The sequence below is a fragment of the Arachis ipaensis genome, chromosome B05 (genome assembly GCF_000816755.2).
Source record: "Arachis ipaensis cultivar K30076 chromosome B05, Araip1.1, whole genome shotgun sequence".
Classification (NCBI taxonomy): domain Eukaryota; kingdom Viridiplantae; phylum Streptophyta; class Magnoliopsida; order Fabales; family Fabaceae; genus Arachis; species Arachis ipaensis.
In genome coordinates this window covers 7,725,600-7,746,134 of record NC_029789.2, presented here as the reverse complement: position 1 = coordinate 7,746,134, position 20,535 = coordinate 7,725,600, and the positions used below count along the sequence as shown (strand labels likewise).

Genomic DNA, 20,535 nt, shown 5'->3' with positions numbered 1-20,535 from the left:
GTTTTTACATAATTTAAAAAAAAAACATGAGATGTGATAATAAAAATGAGACACAAATGTTAATTTTTTGACATTGGAATTTGGAACACCGACATAATTAATGTTTTATTTTATAAACGTAACAAAACCCTAATATGTAAAAAATATTCGATGGATTATAAAAGACCCAAACTAGATTTACTGGGCCGAATATGTTGATAAAATGGGCAGAAGCCGAAAGTTTTTCAACTATCAATTGGAGTTTTCGTTTCCTTTTGGGCCAATCCCACGTTATTGGTGACCACTTAGTGTTCTGTGTGGTAGTTGTTTTTTGGCCCCAAAAATGAAAGGGAGGTAAAAACGGGAGGGAAGAAAAGATGAGGCAACGAACCAAAACCAAAAGAAAAAGGTAACAGAAATGAAGATTGGTGGCGGTGTATTGTACGGAGGACCTCCACGTGGCAGCGTCCTGCCACTCCTTTTCAGTAACCGCCCATCCTCCCTCCGGTTCACCACCGCTGTTGCTGCTTCTTCTTCTTCTACTTCCCATGTGGTCGCAGAGCACGCGTCTTTTGTTAAGGACGTAGCTGCAACTCACCCTCCTCAGCATCTCTCACAACTCTTATCTATCCTGAAAACAAGAGGTAATGTATGAATCATTCATAAATCATAACACATTCTGTAGAATCTCAAGTACTGAAATCGAACTAGTTAGTGACTTATTGTGCTCTATCTGAAGTTTCTTACCGATTGCTATGTATAATAGGTGAATCTATTATCTCTCCCGGTGCTAAGAAAGGATTAATCCCCCTTGCTATACCACTCTCAAAGAACAGTTCAGGTGTGCGTACACTGTATTAAGGACTTTGTTATCTCTTCAATTTCTGTGTTCTGTGTTCTGTTCATGTGATTTTCTTGTTTTTATAGGTACTGTGACTGCGCTGTTGCGATGGCCCACGGCTCCACCCGAGTATGGCTCGGTGTTTGTGTTTTTCGTGTGTGTGTGGTTAATTTCATTATTGTTTGAATGATATTGCAATTTTTAAACACCTGCAGGATGGAAATGCCGGTGGTGGAAGTCAATAAGTATGGAGTGTGGCTGTTAGCTAAGAGTGTAAGTGGAATTTTGAATGACATTGTTATGTTTGTGTTGATTTATCTAGCCTTAATTGAGATGGTATTATGCCTAATCTTTATGTGCTGTATTTATAGGTAGACCAATTTATACACAGAATATTGGTTGAAGAAGATGCAAAGAACAGTCAGGACAGAAATGATGAACTGTTTCATGCCTCAGCGGATGCTGGGAAGAAACTTTACAGAAAGGGTGATTTTGCAGAGTCCGAAGTTGCTAGCCTAGATGTCTATCTGTTGAAAAAGGTATTGGTAAATTTCTAAAATGTCTTTTTTGTTAAATTCCATGTGCCATGACACATCATTGCAGGAATATAATTTGTTATCAGGTTGGTCTATTTCCAGATATCTTAGAGCGCAAAGTGATGCGACATTTTGAGGAAGGGGATCATGTAAGGTTCTCTTGCATTTGATTAGTTCCTCAAGCATTAGCTATCAGTAAATTGATTACATGTCAGTTACGTCTTTGTGTGGAAGGTTTCAGCTTTGGTAACGGGGGAATTTTATACGAAGAAGGAGCATTTTCCAGGATTTGCTCGGCCATTTGTGTTCAATGCTGAGGTTTTGTTGAGGTTGGTAGTAAGTAGTAACATTTTCCATTATTTTCTGAAGGTTGTTCAAGATGGAAACCTGACTCTTACCCTTCATCTTCTAAGGAGTATTTCTTTTAATGTTTTTTTCACAGGGTTGGGCGTAATGCAGAAGCTAAAGATGCTGCCAGGGGAGCTCTGAAGTCGCCGTGGTGGACTCTGGGCTGCAAATATCGGGTATACTGTATATTCCTTTATTTTGGGACTTAATTTCTTCCTTTCCTGCTATTTCTTTTGTGATGTTTGTTTTATTTAGGATGTTGCTAATATAGCACAATGGGAAGATGAACAAATTGAGTATGTCAAAGAGAAGGTCACAGAGGAGGGAAGGCAAGGAGATATTAAGAAGGGCAAGGCACCTGCACAGGTTCTATATTAGTGTCAACTATTTATTCATTTTATATCATGGCTGCAGAATTATGATGTTCATCCTAATATTGTGTTCATTTTCAAATCGATTGCAGGTTGTACTGGATGAAGCTGCTTTCCTGTTGGATTTGGCTTCTGTAGATGGAACTTGGGATGACTATTTGGAGCGGATTGCTCAATGTTACGACGAAGCGGGACTCAATGATGTCGCGAAGTTTATACTCTACAGAGATTAATATTCCTACAGATTTGCTCCCACGCGTTGGCTGCAGTTGCTTGCCATTTAAGCAATTCCAACACTTCCTTTTGAAGATTTTGATTGTATAGTACAGGAAAATTTACAAGATATTCTACATGCTTTGACATTTTTTGTTGAGTTTTCATTTCATTGGAATAAAGTTAACCTGACCTACTTGCATGCCTGTAATTTTCTATATGATCTACATCTAAGAATCACCATACTCTTGCATTGACAAGTTATTGAATACAACAGGATTAAATAGACAAAAATATGTTTAGAAACTATTATATATTGGTAAAGCGTTTATAACATTGCAGTAGTATGTTCAAAATGCCGTGAAAAGATGGCCTCAATTAGATATTCTTAGTAAAACATATCAACATTGATATAAGCTAACGAAACCTGGAACCCTCTTTTAAATGTTTCTTAGTGCTGCACAATCGGTAAGTATGTATAGCATAACACTAGTTGACTAGTGGTGCATGTATTCCATAACATGAATTTAATGTTATCAGTTTTCAGGCGTTCCAAGAGCCAAGAAATAAACAGAAAGACAGCACATAACTCCTTCCTTTATTAATAATACAACAAAGATATATAATTGCTTCCTCTCCTACAGGAGTACTGAAAAAACATTAGAATTGCATTTTATGTGTTAAACAGAAAATGTGTCTTCTTTTTGGCTTTCTTCTTCCTCCCTAATAGCTTCTTCCATAAGCTTCGACCTCCTGATTTCTTAGCACGAACAATGGCCAAAGAGTTAACACTGGAGCTCTCATCCTGACCTTTAAGTCCATTCAGAACCAAAATCTTTTCTAGGGGCTGTACAAAATCTGTCATGCTAGAGGGACAAGAGCCTCTGTCACTTGCTATGTCAACCTTTAGTTTGGTGTCATTGTCAGCCAGCATCTGATCGAGTAGAGAAGATCGACTTTTCACTTTTATGCCTTTTGGGGGGACAGTAATTATGCTTGTGGTTGTGTTATGCTCGACGGCGGTGACATTGTCAAAAAAGGATGCATCATTTGGTGAAGCTAATGCCTTCAACTGCTTCCCAAGGTTAAGGATGGTTTCTTGACACTCTGCTAACTTTTCTGTTGCAGCTGTTATCTCCCAGTCCTGCAGGAAATATCAACACCTTTCAACAACATAATACATATTTCAACATAGATCCACAGGTAAAAGCAATGCCATAATTTAGTTACTATAATGATGGAGTTAAATTTTACACTGGAAGGCTTTATTCATGAAACAGAATTGCCTTTCTTCTGTTTTGTCTGTTTTTCGTAATCATTAACATATAAACATGAAACTCATAATCGAACCTTCTTTTCATTTATTTTTAATCGATAGTGTATATGTTGCTGCACAGTGTGAAGCTTAGAAACAAGTAAAAACACAATGGTGATGGATGAAGTAACTTGCTCATCATGCTCTAGTCTTGGATCTCCCTCCTTTTTACCATAGAGAACAAGTCAACCTCATGTACAACTAAATACTATTTAGATTTAAGTTTGTGTCTCCAAAAATAATACTTTAACTTGATAAAATTTTTCCAGAATTTTTCATGTGAGAAAACGTATTCTGATTACGACACAAGTAAAGAGAATAAATTGAAAAGAGCTTACACTTTGTAGTGGTTTATCTTTCTGAAGAATGTCATCTTTTGAGCACTCCTTTGTCATGCTGTGAAGATGAATTTCAGTAAGTGTGAAAATCTTCAAATACCAACTTAAAGCCAAATGTTCAAAAATTATATTGGAAAGTAAACAGTATTTAAAAATTATTGATACCTTTCAAGCTGGAGCTGAAGTTCAATACATCTGGCCTCTAATTCTTCACAATGATGGTTCTTGTTCTCTAGTTCCACTTCTAATGCCAAAACCTTGTGATGAGCCTCTTTTAATTCAGCTTCTGTAAACTGAAAATCAACATCCGCACTTATCGATGTTTCATTTTGAATTTGACCTTCAAGTGCTTTATTGGATTCTTTCAGGTTTTGTAGCTCCAATCTCAAACTGGCAATAGTTTTCTCTGATTCCTGAAGTTGATTCATTATGGGTTCTGTTCTCCTAGCAGCAGTTTGAAGGCTACTTTCCAAGACTTCCTTTTCGGCTTCACAATTGACCTCATTAACACTTTTAAACTCTTCCTTATGATCATTTTTCATCGCTTTGGTCTGATAATCATGGCCATCGGAATTAGTTAGCAGTGGCACACATGACAACTGTTGTTTGGGAAGATGCAACTTATCTACTTCTGGAAAATGACTTGTCATCCTAATTTCAGCTTCATTTTCACTTCGTGTCTCATCCCAGTCAAATTGTTTCTTAACAGCATCCCTAATACTAGAAACATCCTGAAGAGAAAAGCAATGATTCATAATCCAATCCAAAGTTGTGGTCAGTTCTGCAACAAATTTTTCAATATCAGCCTTGCCATTCAGTAGTTCATAACACAGATGGAGAAATCGCTGCAAGACATTATTAAGTTCAGATGTTTTCCACTGGAGAACACGGACCATGTAGTCTGTCGTCGTTTCTAGATTATTGTCTGAACTTCCATCTCTTCTACAAAGGGGATTTGAATCATCATAAGCCTCAGCAGGCATGCTGATCCCTTCAATAAGTTCAACTATCTTGCTAATGGATTTACTCAGATCAGTCCCAGTTTCTTGTTTTCTACTCTTTATTGATGAGATCTCAGCAACATCTACTTCACCAGATTGGGGTACAAGAGAATTACTTTGAGGTTTATCTGTTGTTTCAAAATGACCACGGGTTTTGCTTGAATGAAACTCACATTGGTCTGAATTGTTTAGACACCCCAAAGCAACTTTGATGTCCTCAGTTATATCATCAAGGGTCTTATGAGTGACGAAGTTTCGCTCCAAGATCATTTTTACAACATGATGAAGCCAACCAGGAATGTTGCCCTCGAAAATGTCACCGGAACAGGTTTCATGGTTTGATGTTGCAAAGTCAGCCGTATGATCAGACACCGGAATGATCTCCTTACCAACTACTTCAGAGATATTTTCATCTGGTCCAGTCTCTGAGAGATCCTTTATTCCACTATCTGCTTCTAAAGAAGCATGAGAAGGTTCAGAGGCTTTTTCAACAGAGATAACTGCTAATTTTTCCATTTCAATGAAGTCATCCATAAGGTTTATGTCTGAGCTTCCAACACTTCTGCATGACAATAGTTCCTTCTGTTTTGCACTTCTGAGGATCTCCAACTCTGAGACCAATGCAGAAGGCCAAGACTCAGCACAGCTAACCTTATCATCACTGCTAACGTCAGACATTGATGCCAAAGAGAACTCGTGTGATGCAAGAATACTTCTAGGCTGCTCCAATGCTACTTGACCTTTGGAGAATTCTTCGATCTGTGACTCAAGTTGCAATAGTTTTGAGGCGGTGCGGGCAAGCATTGATCTTGAGAATTGGAGTTCACTGGCTTTCCTATTAAGGGACTCTTTCAAAGTCTTGTTTTCTTCTTGCACAGCACGTAGTTGCTCAGTTAAGGTAGTGATTCTTCTATTGGTACCCTCAAGGGGATTGTCCACTGAAGATTCAATTACATTGGATGAGTTTACCATTTTCTTCTTCACATCAAGTGATTCCCATCCCAACATTTCAACTTCATTCTTCATTTTCGCCAAGGCTGCCGGACCTGGTAACCTTTTTCGAACCAAAAGACGCAATCTCTGACATTCTGATTCTAACTTGGCAATTTTTCTGGCACTCTCTAGGTGCTGCTTATGAGAAGCATCAGCTGTTCTGCGATTAAATTCAATCTCCTCATTTCGGATCTCAAGTTCCTTGCCAAGCACTCGAACCTCATACTTTAGAGATGTGTTGTCTTTCTCGGCAAACTCCAACTTAATCATCAGTCCATTATGATCTGCCTCTGCCTGAGTCAATTGTCTTTTCAGATCTTCAATCAAATTTTCTTTTGCAAGAATAGATTTATTAAGATGAGCATTTTCAAGGGCTGATCTAGCAAGCTCTTCAGTGGTCTCTGATAGCTGCTCCTCCAAAACCAAGCGTGCTTGTTCAAATTCTTTTGAAACCTTCATGACAGCATCTTGAATTCGTTGCTCTTGTTCTTCTCTAACAAAACGCAACTGTTGCATACATTCCTTGAGAGCACCATCCAGATGGCTCACTCTTTCTTCATAAACTATTTGCTGCTGCATTGATTCTTCAAGATATTGCTTCATAGACACCATTTCGGCTTCTGCCTTCTCCCATCCTACACCAACATTTTATGAGATCCTGAATTATTAACAGGAAGGCAAATGATAAACCAGTATACAGAAACTGTGCAAATTTTACCTGTCACTGCTTCTTGTGCAATTTTTGTTTGTTTCTTCACCTGCTCATCTCTCAACTTATTGTCGGAAATTGTAGAAGCAAGCTTATCATTCAATCTTTTCAAATCTTTTTCCAATTCTTCTTTTTCTGCTAGAAGTGCCTGTACCTACAACAGAAAGGCAGAGCATGAAACAAAAATCCTTTTTATCAAATGACAAAGCACATATTACACTTAACAAACTTATGATCCCTAACGAATAACACTGTTATGTATGAAAATCAAAAAAGATATTTGTTATCAGAATAAAACCACTGATTTTAGACATAATCAAATTACCTTTTTATTCTCAACCAAACAAATTACCTCCTCGTTTTCTTTTGAAGTGTTATTTGCTTTGTCAGTTGCTGCCTTTTCCGAGGACTTTTTCCTCCAAAGCCAAGACTTGTGATCCATACTGCTTAGAATGCTTCAAATGATGAAAAATCTGCATGGATCTTTCAGTAAGAGAAATAGGAATTGCAGTACAAATATAGAATAATGAATTCATCATAGGAATAAACCAAGCTAACAAGAATAATGACTTCACTTCTTTCAATACTAATAGTTGGATGAGCACCATTGAGAAGCACTACATCATTAATTTATCAAATTTCATTGAATAATATGGTCCTCAACAAGTAGCTAGATCATATATGAAGAATTTTAAGCACACGTGATCGATTGTTCTGTCATAGTACGATAGCTGTAGCCAAGGGAAAATATGTGCCCGTGCAAATAAAAATAAATTATTTAAACTCTTTTATTTACATAGGCATGTACATTGTCGGCACATGACATCACATTTCATAAAGAATTGTAATTAACACAACATCGACCTGAAAAACAAAAGAACTTCAACAGAGAAATCATTGACATGCATTGTATGGTTTGGTTTCTGAGTTTCTGACCTATTAAGAATGAAGGTGGTTGTGCATTGATCGTCCATCAAAGACAACAAAAAGGAACAGTGAAATGCTGTAGTTGAGCTGAGAAGGAAAGACAAGGTTAGTGAAACAGAGACATATGATTAATAATGTGTGAATTGTGAGTGTTTGAATCAGTTACCGAAGCTAAGGGCACAGAATTGCAGGAAAATGACTCAGCCTCTGAGTACTCTCAGCAGCACCACAACTCACAACCACCTCACCTCCTTTTTAAAGAGAAACAACATGTGTGTGTGTGTGTGTGTGTTTGGTTCGCCAGAAATAAATAAATAAAACGGGAAAGTGAAAGTTAAGTGTACTGAGTCCAATAGAAAAAGACAGAATAATAGATATTTGCTCGCTTATTTCGTTTTACAAAACAAATAAAATAATATGATCTTTAAGAAATTGAAAAATTGATATTATTAGTAAGAGAGTTAATAGTAGTATAAAATAGTATAGTATATGTATGATGTGTACTATATCATGAATGTAATGATCTCCCCCTGCCTTATACAATAATTTGCATATGCTATACCACTATTTTGTGAGAATCGAGAAGAAAGAAAGAAAGAGGAGAAAGTGTCGGTTTGGTGGGTTAAAAATCTGAGTGTTTTGACCACTAAAGGAAGGACGAGAAAGAGAGAGAGAGTAGGGTAGGGGCACATACTTCCCTTCTTCATTTCCTTCACGCGCCTAACAACAATTTTATTCACTTGTTAGTTGTTACTTGTGTAGTGAATAGCTTAAAATAAGTTAGACAAGTTAGATATCAGCCAAGAGCCAACCAAGATCATGATATATCTTAAAGCAAGTTTTATAAAAATATTTTTAAATTATCTACCAAAATATTTTTTTTTGTGATTCACGTTTGTTAGAATAATAGTGAATATTAGAATGTTTATACTATATATACACTAAAAGTGGTCACCAAATTAATCGATCGTACTTAATTTGAATTGGTCGAATAGTTAGAATCTCGCTTTTATATACAGTAATTCATTGCTCAACCGTTGTTAGATTCTTAAATCATTCAAATTCACAGCAGACTAATTCTTGATCTGTCGAATTAAAAGATATAATAGACAATCAAAAAAATTAATTATTCGTATAAAATATATCTCGAAATATAAAATACATATTAAATTAATTTTTTCCTTTTCTGTACTTTTTGGTATTTCTTTAATCAGATTATGTACTTCAAAAAATGAAAAGAGTAATCGTGATGCAACAATGGGAATTACTTCATGAAAAATGGGAAGAGTAAACTAGGATTTACTAGTTCCAAATTTCCAATATATAAGCCCTTTTAGCTTTGGGTTTTAACTTTTAATTACCATCAGCATCCTCTGTTTTTCTCTTTTTAACCCTTTCTTTGCCCGGGTGATAAGTCATCGTTGATTGATAAAAGATGATGACTTGTGGTCCCTAAACCCTAATCTGCTCCTTATATTCGGCATTTAGGAACCAAACGCAAAGCAGAAAAAAGGTACCTTGCCAATATGCCATGTTTGTCTCCATTCTAATTAGCTTATGATGCAAATCATGCAATACTATGTTACTCTTTTATAGCAGAGTTTCTTAATTACAAATGAAAAACATTTAACATTAAAAGGAGAGCATAATTCTAATTATAATTAGAGTCTCTTTCTTATGATAATATTATCCCTCATAATAACGGTATATCAATAATTACATCATTGAATATGTTTACTTAAGTTTTTACATTTGATTGATTTATTTCAAAAACATAAACGTGAGAGTTAATGCAGAAATCGTAATTTAATGCATATATTCTGACACGTGTGTGTTCACATTGATAATGAGTCAATGGCTAGTGTGGTATTTGGGTTCTTTTCTGTCTGGGCGAATTAAATCGGTGACATGTTACCACATCGATAATAATAATAATAATAATGTTTAGAAGATAATAAACCGTCAGTTTAAATAATTGAAAATTATTTTATTTAATATTTATTATTGATTGTTAGAATAATCATATGATTTTAGATATAATGAATATGTGATGGAGAATATTATATAAAAGAATTTTAATGTTGTCCCCTAACATTATCAATTGAAAATTAGAGAATATAAAAACTAAAAAAGGTGCATATTTTTGGTGGTTGGAGCATTAGTATCTCAAAGTGTACCAAGTAGTAGCAAATAACAACTAAATTTTTATGCATAGCGTGGTTGGAACATTAAATGAAATGGTTAAGTTGTTGCATGTCTCTCTCAGGATAGCTCTTTATTTCAGTGTCAGGGAAATTAGATTCTAGAGGCCCACAAATTTTTTCCCAATTAACCATTGTTAGATATGTCATAAAATCCCTAAATCCCACAAATTTTTGCCCTTTCCTCTGCCTCATTATTACACCGTGTTGACATTTACGGATTTACCCCTTCAGATTTTCAGTTTTGACAATGGGAGATCACATTTAGCTGTGACAATTAAAAAATAAAATTGAGAAACTACATGAAAGAATGAGCTTGATGCTCTGTGTTCATTCGTTTTTTTTTTTTGAATGTTTCTTTTTTGGTACTGTTTTTTTTTGTCTGGACTGGGTACACAAAAAAATTCCAAAAAAACATTTAAAAAAAATGAATATTGTTTAAAAAAACCATTTTTGGTATTGTTTTAAAAAAACGTATATTGTATCTGACTTATATTTTTGGTCGGTATTGTATATGTATTTTATAGAGCCCAAATAGGTTTTGGTAATAAAAAATATGGGCTCAGCTAAATCTTTTAGGCCTACGAGTTGTCCAATATAGTTAACCCAAATTTCAATCTTAATCTTTACAGCTGTGGAAAAATTGAATCCATACCCTTTTTGGTTATCGTGTTAAAATAAAGAATATTTTTGTTATCAATTATGTAGGCCTTTTTGTCTCCCAACCAAACACTGTTCAAAAGAGTAAAACTAAAAAAAAACTGTTAAAAAGACAAAAGAAAAAAAAATACAAAGGGTTATAGTTGACCAAAACTATAAAAAAATGTGAATTACGGATTTATTAGATAACTCATTTTTCTTTAACCAACAACTAATAAAATAATGAATGATTACCAATCTTTTTCTATAAACTTATTTTACGATACAAGTATATTACAGTTTACCATTGATTACATTTTAAAATTTAAATTTAATAGTAGAATGGATTTAGTCAGATATATATTTAATTGCATTTTAATATTATTTTATATTGGTGGCTGATTTTGGTGTGCATGTTTTAAGATTATTTGAAATACGAGTGATTGAGTGTAACACAAGCTGTGTGCATGAGATTAGGAGTATTCAAATTTAAACCGATTTAAATTAAACTGCTCATCCAATCCAATTTAAACCGAAAATTGATTAAAACCGTACTAATTTGGATTTGATTGGATTTTATTTTTTGTAAACCGTTGGATCGTATCGAATTTCGGATCTACTTTTCATAACTGATCCAATCCAATCCAAATCGCACAATGTGCTATATAAATATTTTATGTTCAAAATATTATTTATTTATTTATTTATTTTAACTAACCTATAATTTTATTTCTATTTTTATGTTATCGTTGGCTTTTTAAGATATTGTTGAAACTTGTTATGTCATTGTTAATTATTTAAAATTTGATGTTGATACTTGTTATATGTATTTAATTTTTTTAATTTACCAAATCGTAAATACAATCCAATCCAAACCGCTTGAAATTGGATCGGATCGGATTAGATTTTTTTAAAAAAATAATCCAATCCAAACTACACCACAAGTAAAATTAGTGTTCGAATCGGATGAATTTTTGACTTAAAACCGATCCAAACCGCACCGCAAACACCCCTACATGAGATCAATGATACTTATTGTGCTCATCAAGATTTTCAAAGCCCTAAAGGGAAATTAAACAAAATTAAATTTGACCTTAAATATATAATAAGCATTATGCTTAGCTTTGCAAAAAGAATAAGGTAGTGACAACTTGACAGTTGGAAATGATAATTTCACACAAGTTGGTGAAAAGTTTGTATTGAGCACCAAACGTTGTTCCTATTAACAGAAAGAAAAATAGTGCACCCTCCAAAGTCCATGTCCATCACATTCAATACACAAATAAATTCGGCCAAAACAAGAAATCACCAAGTGAATAATCTCCAAACGATCCCAAAAACTTTACTTTTGCATCTTTTGGAGAAAAAAGTAGGTTCCCCACCCTCCTCCACTTTTATTCATTTTGGGTGTTCACAAAAGATTATTGTTAGTTCATGACCACCCACCTACCTCTTTATTTTGGCCACAACAATTGGTTATAAAAACGACTGACCAAAAGTCTTCCATTTCCCTTATTAGAAACTCGTAATCCTCTCTGCTTCGAATTTCTCCCAGATGAAATAACCCAATCATACGTTTCTTCTCTTCCAATAATAATAACGTCACAATACATGCATGTTTAATTTCTATGTTTTTTTCCCCTACAGTTCAGATAATTACATTTCACTAAAATGAAATACAATGTTCAAAGAGAGACAAATCAAAGAAAAAAGGGAATTGTGCATGTATGTATAAAATCACTTTTCACTTTTCATTTATAATAATGGTTAAACATATAAAGAAAATTTATCATAAAATGTTTTGGTATACCTAAAGTTCAACCATGATATAGCTAGCATACGAAAATTATCACGTATTCCTGTTGCAGAATTTCATGTTCTTGTGAACTATCAAGTTTCCGGCAATACTTTTGTTTTCTAGTGAGTTTTCAGATTACCATATTCTTCCTTGAAGTAGAAATTATACAATTGGGCAACTGAGAATAATTCACATAGGAATAGGATGGCTCTTGGCTTCAAATATTTGTGGCTTAACTAGTGGCCTAATTTTGACTCATTTAAAGTGTATAAAATTAGGTGATAAAATAGCTCAACATTTCTATTTGTAATGTAGAGTGTTTGAAAATATTTTTATTTTTATGTAAATTTGAAAACAATTATTTTACATATTAATATTATTATAGAGAGAGAGGATGAGAGTGCAAGAGAGGAAACGAGAGCGTGTGAGGTGGAAAAACATCGGGTGGGAAAGAACTCTACAGAGTAAATATGATAAAGATTCTGGGATTTGGAATAAAGAAGAGTATCAACAATTGGAGCTTGATTCTTTTTTTGTTTTTGTTGACAATCTGCCAGAAGATATATCAAAACGAGAACTCTTTAATTTGTTCAAATGGACAGGTAGAATCATAGACATATATTTGTCGTGGAAGAATAAAAATAAACAGATCTATCTGTTTACATTCATATGGTATACTACAAAAGGAGAAGTATTGAAGGTTGTTGCAGATATGAACAGGTGGGTGCTGAGAGGCAAAAGACTATTTGTTGGAGAAGCAAAATACAGAAGGGGAGCTATGATGCAGAATAGGAACGACAAAGAAGTGACGGAGACCACAAGACATGATACAGGAAGAAGCGATCCATTGAATAGGAGTGCAAGAGCAACTGAAGAGAGAGAGGTGAGGCAGTCGAGTGGTGCACCAATCAAGGATCCAAATAATAATGGATGGACAAAGAAAATAGAAGTACCCATAGCGAATGAGAACGTCGTCTGGTTGTAAAGAAGTATTGTCGGAGGTACGAAGATGGCGATCGACTTCAACGTCCTGCAGGAAAATATTCATAACGAATGGTCAGGGGTAACACAAGTAAGGGAGTTGGGAGCTTATAAAGAAATGATAACTTTTGACACTATGTTGAGTGTTAAAGAAGCCTACACCTTTCGTATGAATGATTTATTAAGGTTATTTTATATGGTATGGAGATGGGATGAGACAGAGAGAAGCGAGTCTAGAAGAGTTTGGTTGGAATGTTATGGAGTTCCATTACATGCGTGGTCAACAGACACTTTTCACAGGATAGGGGAGCAATGGGGGCAAGGTGGTTAAGCTCGATAAATTAACGAAGTCGTGTAATTCATTTAGTGTGGATCGAATTCTGATTGATACGTGCATTTTTTATATGTTTAACTTGTGAATTCACATTACAATAGGTGCAAGTGGATTTGACGTCCTCGTAAGAGAAGTGGGTGGAGAGGTGTATCGAGAAAAATGCTTTCGGGAGAGAAATAAGGAGCTAGGGGACAGACAAACAATAAATGCTGAAGAGATGCAACATGAAGGAAATGGTGAAATGTTGAATTATGGTGACGGATGGCTGGTGGCTGAACGGGACCAGGCGGCAGTGCTCATGCTGAAAGTTTGCAGGAATGATGAACATGAGAAAGACAGATTAGTAAATTCATTTTTAGATTTGAATTAATGGAATCATAAGAATTTAAATCTGCATTATGGAAAGGATGATTGTGCGGCATTTAAGGAAAATGAGGATTCTCAGGGATTAATGAAAATTAATCAGGAGGTAGATTCAGATAAAACGGTAACTGACGTCTATGGGGAGCATTATGGCAACAAACCAAATGATTTTACAAGAGAGGATAATGGGCTGGAAGAAACTAAGTCCAATAAGGGTGGTAAGGGGCTTTAGTTTTGGGAGAAGGATATGGGCCTTTGGAATAGAGGCTCCAATTGCCTCTCCAACCGGGTTGGGCATGACCCATACTCCATGGTAACCCGGCAAAGGCTACAGGTTGGGGCTGCGACGATACTAATGCAGAGCTTCCACGAACCAAAAGAGCAGGGGATGCGATGGGGAATAGTGTGGAAGGGAGCGGTCAGCATCACGTGGCAGAAGCGGCAGAACTATCTCGACAGGGAAGGTAGCCTCCGATCGCAGATGCTATGCACGAGGAGCTTGAACGTGTAAGTGGCGCAAGGTTGGGACGCTGCACAACTTGGAGGCTCAATGAGGACAAGTTCGCTTAACAGAGGCGGCTACACGGGATGCGAAGGCTGGGGATTCGATGGAAGGAAGAACGCCGTAGGGGGAGCCACTGATGGGGAGAAAGAACTTTGCCAGTGGAGACGTGATATGGTACCCGATGCGGAACCTAGAAAAGCTCACGTGGTTGACCGTAGGTCTGAAGAGACAGGAAGGTTGCAAGTTATGGCGAAGGACCCGGGGGCAAGTGCAGTAGCTACTGGGCATGGTGAGGGTGATAACGTATACAGGAACCACAATGCACAGAACAAAGATTGGCAACTCCAAGATGGGATATGATTGAGACTGCAGGAAGGGAAAAGCTTGATAAATGGCGGGGCACAGGATAATGGCAAGGGAGAAGCGAAAGAATACGAGAGCTGTACAGAAGTAGGATCAGAGGCTGAGGTTGGGTTGGATGGTGGAAGTGGTTTTGATAGGGAGGAACAAAGTCTGAGTTGGAAAGAGGAAATGACTGAGAATAAAGAGGCTTGAAAATTAGCTGTAGAGTCCGGTGTTCAGTGCAGTGATGTGGAGGATATTATGGAAATTTTACAGGAGCAAAACGAGGCAATGGCTTTGATGCGACGACAGGCAAAGCAAAAAGAAAAAATACAAAGAAGCCGGCCAAAAATTTGCAAGCAGGTGTGTACTAATAATGTTAAATGATTTTAAGTTCTTGGAATATTAGGGGTTTGGGAGGTGCTAAAAAATTTAGTATGCTAAAGAATTTTAAAAATAAGTTTAGATTGGAAATGTTGAGATTGATAGAAACAAAAAAAGAAGTTGGTGACTAAATTTGATGTAATGTGTATTTGGGGTAGTGATAGAGCTGGTTGAGAGTTTGTAAGTTCAGTTGGGTCTTCCAGAGGGTTATTGTTAATATGGGATGAATCAGTCTTTAAATTGACTAATTGCTATAAAGGAGATAGATGAATGTGTGTAGAAGGGGTTGTGATAAAAGATGATTTTCATTGTACTATTTGTTTGGTGTATGGATCACATGTGAGAGCTGAAAAGATCTCAATATGGGAATAGTTGGGCTATGTTGTAGGGTTGTGTCAGGTGTCGTTATGTTATTTGGGAGATTTTAATGAAATTATGCATTTGGAAGAAAGAAAAGGAGCGACTAGCTTATCAGCGTCTGCTGAAGATTTTAGAGCATGGATAAATGATATGGAGCTGGTTGATCTGGCGTTAAATGATCGCAAGTATACATGGTTTAGGAGGCATTCGTGCAGTCGTATTGATAGGAGCCTAGTTACCCTTGGGTGGCTCGAGGTATATCCGACGACATGACTAAAGGGAGGTCCAAGAGGCTTATCGGATAACTGCCCATTGATAATGGAAGACAACATAAATTTTGATGGCCCAAGACCGTTCCGAAGTCTAGACTCGTGGTTCACGCATGAAGGATTTTTAAGAATGGTGAAGGAAGAGTGGAGGGAATTAGGTGACGTGCAATTCCTGGACAAGATGAAAGCGCTGTCAGTACCATTACGGACTTGGCATAAGTAGCATTTTCGAGATATAGCTAAGAAGATAAGGAATTTTGAGGAAGAAATAAAGAAGGTGGATGATATGGTTAGTAGTGGATTATATGATGGTACAATGGAGGCAAGGAGAAGGGCGTTAGTGAAGTGCTGTGAGAAGTGGTATGTCCGACAGGATGTTCACTGGAAACAAATGTCTAGGGCTTGGCATGCTAATGAGATGGATAGGAATACAAGGTATTTTCACAATATTACTTCGGCAAGAAGAAGGAATAACGGGATAGAGTCATTGGTGATTAATGGGAGATTAGTGAGGAATCAAGCAATAATCAAGGTGGCAATTCAAGACTTTTATAAACGTCTGTACCACCAGGAAGACTCCCCAAATTGGAGCTTTAGGGATGGATTAGTCAACTGATTAAAGAGGGAGGAAGCTGAAACCCTAAAGGTGATGGCGTCAGTAGAGGAAGTGAAAGAGACAGTTTGGGACTACGAATCTTTTAAGGCTCTAGGGAGTGATGGATACAACATGAATTTTATAAAAAAGTGTTGGAGCGAGATTGGAACGGAATTCACTACAGCTGTGATGAGCTTTTTTGAGACTGCAAGACTACTAGCATACTCCAATGTCACATTGGTAGCATTGGCTCCAAAATTCGTTGGGGCAAAAGAGATAAAAGATCTCAGACCTATCAGCATGGTTAGATGTATTTATGAAGTTATTTCTAAAATGCTGACACGAAGAATGAGGAGTGTAATACCAGGTTTAGTTGGAGAATCCCAGAGTGCCTTTGTGAAGAGGAGGAAGATACATGATGGAGCTTTAATTGCATGTGAAACAGTGTAATGGTTAAAACTGAAAAGAAAGGCATCAGCAATCATCAAACTAGATTTCCACAAAGTCTATAACAGAGTTAAATGGTGCTCCGTCAATACTGTGTTAGAGAAGATGTGATTCGGTAGTACATGGAGGGCATGGGTCAAGGAGTGTATTAGGTCGACATCTATCTCCATTCTGGTCAATGGGTCACCATCGAAAGCTTTCAAAATGGAGAGGGGACTTCGTCAAGGCAACCTATTATCGCTGTTTTTGTTTATTCTGGTGGTGGATGTGCTCAACAAAATGATCGGGGAGGCGGTAAGGAACGGTCGAATATCCTCACTTTTAGTCGATAAGGATGATATTGAGTTATCACACTTACAATTTGCTAATGACACAATATTATTCTATCCACCCGAGGAGGAGACAGTGAGAAATTATAAGATACTTTTGAGGTGCTTCGAGATTATGTCGGGATTGAGCATTTACTTTGAGAAGTCTAGATTGATACCAGTGAATTGCAGTCAGGAGTGGGCTAGTCGGATGTGTCAGCTGCTTGGTTGCCAGGAAGCAGCCCTACCGGTAAGGTATCTTGGTATCATAATAGGAGCAAATCCGCGGTTAGTAAAAATTTGGAAGCCGGTGACAGATAAGGTGGAAGAGAATGTCCTAAGTAAAGCTGGAAAGCTGGTACTCATTAAGTCTGTAATCAACAACCTACCAATTTATTACCTCAGATTATATAAGATGCCAAATGCGGTTGCACAAAAAATCATCTCTTTGCAGAGGAGGTTCTTCTCGGAAAAGGATGATGGACGACCTAGTATGGCTCTTGTGAAGTGGGAGATGATCCAGGCACCAAAGAAGTTAGGAGGGCTGGGGGTGGGTGATATAGTGGTCGTAATAATGATTTACTGTTTAAATGGTGGTGGCAATTCTGAAAGGAAGACTGTCCGCTTTGGAAGAAGATTGTGTGTTGTTGTAATAGCTTGAACCCAAATCAATTGTTGTTTACTCAGACTTTACCAGAGAGAGGTGGCACATGGAGAGACATATGTCAACTACAAATAAAGGAGCAACAAGTCAGGCAGAAGATGATTGATGGCCTTGCTATGGAGGTAGGGGATGGTAGGACCATCAGATTTTGGGAGGATACATGGCTCCAAGTGGAAAAGTTGAAAGACTCTTTTCCAAGACTCTTCTTGATTTCAAATAAAAAAGGATAAGTAATTGGGGATTGTGGGTTTTGGGATGGGATAGAGTGGGTTTGACATTTCCAGTGGAGGTGAAAACTCCGCCAATGGGAGACAAAAACCTTGGATCAGATGCTTCATGCCTTGCAATCTGTTAGACTGATAGCAGAAGTGTAAGATAGAGTAGTGTGAAAATTTGACAAGGAAGACGTTTATACTACTAACTCATTTGTGCAGGTTTTGTAGGAAGCGACTTTGGATGAAGAGATTTTGAGCTACAAATTCACAAAAGAAATTTGGAGACGCTTAATTCCGCCTCGACTTGAGTTGTTCACTTGGTTTGCATTGGTTGGCCAGGTCAATACAAAGGATAGGCTGAGTAGGTTGGGAATCCTAGAATAAAATGATAATTTGTGCGTGTTGTGTAAAAAAGATGTTGAAAATGTTCGGCACCTATTTGTTACTTGTGAGTACTCTTGGCAAGTGTAGTGTGCATGGATCGCGGAACTTGGTTAGGTGTGGATTGCTCCCGGCACTTTGAAAGATCACTTTGAGAGTTGGAGATCCATACCTATGAAAAAAGAGCTGCGCAAGTTTTGTTTAGTGGGGTTCTTTTCAGTTATGTGAAACGTTTGGCTACGAAAAAATGATGTAATATTTCAGAACAAGACAACATGTGTTGTAGACTGTGTGACTCAATCGTTTTTATGTGCTACGAAATGGTGTGGTAACTAATTCATGTTGTTAATGACTATGTTAGAGATGACTTAAAAGTTAGTTTATTCGTTATATTTCTTATCTGTGTCCTTATATACTCCACTCCAAATGTTGAGCTATTTCTTTCAAAAAAATATTATTATAGAACAACAATTAAACATGTTAAAAAACTAATACTGATAAAATTAAACAATTTGTTAATAAGGAGGAAATGAAGTATAATTAGAGTTAGACATTTTTGTAATATACAGAAGATTTCTATTTTCTTTATATAGATAGCTTCTTCAATATTTTTTTAAAATTTTTAAATTTTTTTAAATTACGTTGTTAAATAAAATATAGATAGCTTCTTCAATATTTGCTCTCAACCATATTCAATTATTGTATTCTAATTACGCAATCTAATAAAAGAGTAATAATATACGTGTTTGTCTTGTTCAATTTAAAATACTCCAATTTTAGTTATTTTATTTGTAACTATACTATTGTATATTGTAACATACATGGTGATTTTATTAATTATATATAAAGTTTTAATATAGATTTATATCTTTTAAATTAGGATTCAATTTTTTACTACTCATGAATAGGAGTGAAACAGATTCTATACAGATTATTATAGAAGGAGACGAAATCAAATAAGACAAAAATTCACACTCTATCCGCCGATTGTCATCCCTATTTATAGCTACTCGAATCCTGTTCATTTTAATTACGTAATTATTATATCACACTCAATTCAAACAACATGTAATATTTTGTATTGTAATTGACTTTTAAAGAAAAATAATCATATTATACGAGTAATTTCTCGTGTTCGTTCTAACTATAAGGGAAGATACAAATTATTGTTACCAAAATAGATAGTTTAGGTTTTTCTTTGTCTGTCCAATCGTATTCACTCGTGGGTTCCATGGCTCACAAGTGTCAACCATATATCAAAGATTGATTATGAAACTACGTCCAAATTAGGACACATCTTCATTTTCCTTGATGACATTCAATTTTCTCCTTTCCATTAATGGAAAGACATTTGCGTAAACCACTTTAAGCTCAATTGAATTGAAATACGGTGTGAAATCATAATCATGGAAGCGTGGTCAAGTGACCAATCGAACCTTAACGTCAAACAAAATGGATGAATTGACTTTTGAAGTAGAAATAAAGCCTTGGACGCTAGCAACATTTGATTATGATTAATTCACATTAGCATGTATTACCCATCATCTAGAACACTAGTTAAGATTATGATTTCCTTTCTTTATTAATTAAATTTTTCTCTTTACGTATAATAAACAAGAGCTACTGCTAACAAGAAAGATTCCTCTGCTAAGTGTGAACTTGTTAATAATCCTTGGAAGATAAATTATCGTTCTCGCCAAATGCGGCTAAAATTAATTCACATAGGCAACATTCATATTAATACCCTAATTTAGACGCAATGTTGCTATGTGTGCCCCATAAAATTACCCTATCCATCTATTCAATTTACAGAGGAAATTAAAGATGAAAGTCTCATCTCTTTTTTCTTTCTTTTTCTTTTTCCAAAAAACAATAAACAGACAAACGAGAGATAAACACAAATATAGTAAATATGATAAACACCACAATTATTATAAAACTCTCAAATTATAATACGAATTTGAATAAACTCTCAAGATTGATTACTTGGATTTTTTATTAACAATCTTTTAATTCATATAAAGCCTAATTAGTGAGGAGTAAAAGTAGTATAAGGTTCCGGAAAGTAAACCAAATCTAAAACCCTAAACTAAGGGCATAAAAAACCCTAAACTCCAAATCTATATTAATTTATTTAATATTTAAACATAAGTATATAAAATACATATGATTACTCAA

At 35.9% G+C, this 20,535-nt stretch overlaps 3 protein-coding genes across 4 annotated transcripts; 2 read left to right on the top strand and 1 right to left on the bottom strand.

Annotated features, from left to right (window-relative positions):
* Positions 323 to 2,539, top strand: LOC107642757. The gene is made up of 10 exons (XM_016346225.2): positions 323 to 623; positions 746 to 820; positions 907 to 949; positions 1,036 to 1,093; positions 1,192 to 1,359; positions 1,443 to 1,505; positions 1,591 to 1,685; positions 1,799 to 1,880; positions 1,960 to 2,070; positions 2,168 to 2,539. The coding sequence occupies exons 1-10, from the start codon at positions 398 to 400 to the stop codon at positions 2,306 to 2,308; spliced, it is 1,062 nt and encodes a 353-aa protein (XP_016201711.1). The 5' UTR covers positions 323 to 397; the 3' UTR covers positions 2,309 to 2,539.
* LOC107642756 (filament-like plant protein 7) lies at positions 2,766 to 8,105 on the bottom strand. 2 transcript variants are annotated; one of them, XM_016346223.2, is made up of 7 exons: positions 7,738 to 8,105; positions 7,581 to 7,658; positions 6,970 to 7,117; positions 6,654 to 6,798; positions 4,107 to 6,570; positions 3,942 to 3,999; positions 2,766 to 3,432 (listed from the first exon to the last, which is right to left on the bottom strand). In XM_016346223.2, exons 3-7 carry the CDS (start codon positions 7,084 to 7,086, stop codon positions 2,962 to 2,964), a joined length of 3,255 nt encoding a protein of 1,084 aa, XP_016201709.1. In that variant the 5' UTR covers positions 7,087 to 7,117; positions 7,581 to 7,658; positions 7,738 to 8,105; the 3' UTR covers positions 2,766 to 2,961. The 2 variants fall into 2 exon arrangements, with proteins under 2 accessions (XP_016201709.1, XP_016201710.1); XM_016346224.2 differs by having other exon boundaries at positions 6,997 to 7,117; positions 7,738 to 8,104.
* On the top strand, positions 16,994 to 17,758 carry LOC107640057. The gene has a single exon (XM_016343610.1). It carries the CDS (start codon positions 16,994 to 16,996, stop codon positions 17,756 to 17,758), a length of 765 nt encoding a protein of 254 aa, XP_016199096.1.